The 3,862-nt window shown below is 46.5% G+C and overlaps 1 protein-coding gene across 1 annotated transcript; it reads right to left on the reverse strand.

Annotated features, from left to right (window-relative positions):
- Positions 1-2,107: 2,107 nt before the first annotated feature.
- On the reverse strand, positions 2,108-3,009 carry LOC136552141 (transcription factor bHLH14-like). Its single transcript, XM_066543682.1, has one exon. It carries the CDS (start codon positions 2,963-2,965, stop codon positions 2,153-2,155), a length of 813 nt encoding a protein of 270 aa, XP_066399779.1. The 5' UTR covers positions 2,966-3,009; the 3' UTR covers positions 2,108-2,152.
- Positions 3,010-3,862: the final 853 nt, after the last annotated feature.

The following is a 3,862-nucleotide window of genomic DNA, read 5'->3' on the forward strand; positions in this document are numbered from 1 at the left end:
TACTTTTAGGATGGAGGTAGTACTATTCTCACAAACAAAATATTATTCATCTCTTTATAAAAAAGAAGAAAAATAATGTCATTAGATTAATTTATGTACAAGCCTGATATGACATATCTTATCTGATTGAGGGGATCGGAGTAATATTTCAATTGGTTTTTCAGTCAACCAATCACACTTTCATGCTCAAGATGGATAAGCTCATATTTTCTCTTCAAACCCATGGAACAAATCTTATTGTGCTCCTCAGTCCTGGTGGTCGCTCATATCTCCCTTCCCTATCGTCGGTAGCTTTACCGATGTTAGATCTGTCATCTCTGCCCTCTGTACTCCTAATTATACTCTCATCCATCTACAAAAGAATACAATTATTGCTTTTTCGAGAAGCCAAACAGTTTCAACTTTAACTAAATTTGTATAAAAAATTACTAACATTCACGATATAAAATAAGTACCATTAGATTCGTCATGGAATCTATTTTCACAAAAAAATGGAGACATAATGCTAATACTATTTATTGTGAAAGTTGGTCAAACAGTGAGCTACCTTGACCTGGCACGATTCTCATAATTGTATTTTTTTTTTTTGTAGATGGAGGGAGTACTAATGTTAGATCTGTCATCGCTGCCCTTTGTACTCCTAATTATACTAATGTTAGATCTGTCATAGCTGCCCTCTGTACTCCTAATTAACTAGTGACTAGCCTAAGGTTGTGTTTAGTTCAATTTTTAAAAAGTGTGTCTACTGTTTAAAAGTAGAACGTCAATCAAATAGATGGAACCACAAGGTTTTTTTAGGAGCAACTGCTTTTGTGTAGTATAATTTTGACAACACCTTAGATTGCTTTCGACTTTTGTTTTTTTCCAAATGAATGGAAATGAAGATTTTTTATGATTGTTCAAGGGAGATAGAGAGGTGGATGTTTCATAGTAGTTTTAACCAGATAGTTTACATTTTTTTCCACAACACACTGTATACAATAATTTTTCTACAACTCAAAGCTGAATCAAACAAATCCTAATTTTGTGGCCCTGCACTAATTCCGTCCACCCTCGCATATTGTCCCAGGCACCGGGGACACCAGCACCATCACTACCCACACTGGGATGAAAGTGGCAACATAAAATCCTATTTTCTGAGGTTTATTTCGGTAAAACTGATATGATTTCTGACCTTTTTCAATCATTTACCGTCTCTTATTGTTGTACTTGAGAGAGCTATCTTGTATTCTTGTCGTACTCTTTGTATGCAGTTCTTCCTTTATTCATAGTCTCACATGCAGTGCGTTCTTTCTTTGGGCCTACAGCATGGCCTGTAACTTAAACTTCTGTTTTTCCTAGCTTAATTAATTGAATTAAAACTTGAAAAGCATATATAGGCCTTTGCCAAATTATTCAAAAAGAATCATTACCGTATATAAAATTTAAATTTTCTAATTCTTTTAGGCGGTATATCTTGCAACTGTAACTAAATAGTTAAGTTGACAAATTAAATATCAAAAACTTCTGACCAACTATAATCTTTTTGTATAATTGATATCGTTGTCGACAATGCTTCAAAGCACCAAAACCGCAACCCCCTCAACCCTAATCACCCCACCAGTGTTATTGAAGCCTGAAAAAAAGGTGCGTTAAAACTTAGAAAATGGTACATAGGAGAGCCATGTTTTTTTGACAGGAGGTAAACCCGCTTTTATAGAAAGCGAAATAAGCATCCTAAGGAGATCCATGTTTTGAATCGTGATAGTGAGCATGCATCCAGTTTACGGCGACATCTAGGATTCATGGACTTTATGATGGAGAATATATAAGCTCCACGGTCATCTTTTACTATAGCTAAGAGAAAGTGCAGAGGTGCCTCATGCCATGCTCCTGTCCTGTGCAGTGCTTCAGATTTATCCTTGGCATATACCTCGATCCCATAAGTCACAATGTCTCCTCTGTTCGCTTGAGGCTTATTCAAAACTATTTTTAACCATAGAATAGGTGTTTTTCTCAGATAACATTTCAGCATAAGCATTAGCCTAAGCTAAATTTTAGCATCAGAGAACAGGGTGACATTATTAGAAGAATTAATCTACGATCAAGTCTGGAGGTTATACGCTTGTGCACCGTAGAAACCACAATACTTTACTTCGTAGTTTGAACGAGGCTAGTCGCTGCCCTGCAGCCTCTGGAGCAGCGCCATGCGTAGACCTTCGTCGTCCTGCAGCGCGGTGGCCCCGGGAGGCACGTCGACGACAACATCCTGCGTGGTCACGCCGTGCACGCGGCTCACGCACGCGTGCTGTACCTGCAGCTCCAGCGACCGGAGCGCACCCATCAGCAGCGCGGGCGCGTGGCGCGCGCCGCTCGTCACGCGCACCACGGCCGTGTCCCGGCCCACCTCCCGCACGCACAGCTCACCGTCGACGACGGCCGCGGCTTGGTCGCCGTCGCCGTCGGCGCTGATCCGCTCCCACCTCGCCACGGCGGCGTGCCTCGCCTCGGCCTCGAGCTGCGCCACGCGGGCGCGGAGTTCGGCAATGTACCGCGCGGCGTCCGCGAGGAGGGAGGCCTTGTCCATGCGCGAAACGGTGGGCACGGCGGCGCGGAGGTCACAGAACCGGCGGTTCAGCTTCTCGCGGCGCTGCCGCTCGGACTCCACGTGGCCGGCGGCTGCGCCGGTGCCCGGGCGCGGCCCTGGCTTCCGGCCCCGCCGCTTCGCCGGGCGTTGCGGAGCCGGCGCTGAGAGGCTCGGGAGCAGCTTGGCGAGCTCAGAGTCAGGGGAGAGCGCGCCGTCCGTCGGCATCTCCCACAGGCAGGCGCCAATATCATCGTTCTCGTTCTTGCCCACAAGGACATCATCGGCGAGCAGCCACTGCTCCGGGACTTCGCAGGAAGGTAGTTCGAGAATGGCGCATGACGGCTCGGAAAAGGAGAACGAGGCGGCTCGAGGGGAGGACGGGGAAATAAGCTTATCCATGGCAGCATACAACGTCGTCGCTTCTCGCTACGCTAGCTCCTCACACAGACAGCCGCAACACAGCTGAAGTGGCAAACTGGCGACCATGACTTCCTGAGGATGAGGTTTTATTTATATTGGCGCTCAAGTTCAGCTTTCACAGTTCACAAAGATGCCAATGTCAAGCATCTAAGCATTGTTCGGATCAACAACTAACAGCTATAGTTAGCTGACTAATAGTTCGTCGCTAATACTATATATATACCTATTAGTAGTGTAAGGAAAATGGACCATAGACCTATTTACTTTAGATTTTGGTGTTTGATGACCAACACAACCAAATTGGATTAATGAATTTGCAAGTGATTATTTTATAGTTCAATAGAATGCAAGATGTGACTTGACAAAAGTGACGTGGTGATCTGATGATCGACACCTCAAAGAAGACCTTAGGAGCACAAGAGAAGATCTAAGATATCAAACAAAGTTCCAAGCACGAAGATAAGGAACCTAGCCGCACGTAAGATCACGAAGAAACGAGCTCACAAAGGTGACCGGACGCTAGAGAAAAGCGACCGGACGCTCTGATCAGGAGGCTCGGCAACAGCAGCAGCGACCGGACGCTGGACCGGACGCTGGCGGCAAACCGACCGGACGTAGGACAGCAGCATCCGATCGAGTACATAGAGGTTCCAGAGCGGCGAATTTGCGACCGGACGCGTCCGGTGGCATGTGACCGGACGCTGGCAGCGCCCGATCAGTGGATCGCGGCTCCAACGGTCGGGACGACCGGACGCGTCCGGTCAGGAGTGGTCAGCGTCCGGTCAGGACGTGGTCAGCGTCCGGTCAGTAGCAGAAAAGCGGGATATCGTCCCCAACGGCTACTTTCTCAGTGGGGCTTATAAATACAACACCAAC

The sequence above is a fragment of the Miscanthus floridulus genome, chromosome 4 (assembly GCF_019320115.1).
Source record: "Miscanthus floridulus cultivar M001 chromosome 4, ASM1932011v1, whole genome shotgun sequence".
NCBI lineage: Eukaryota > Viridiplantae > Streptophyta > Magnoliopsida > Poales > Poaceae > Miscanthus > Miscanthus floridulus.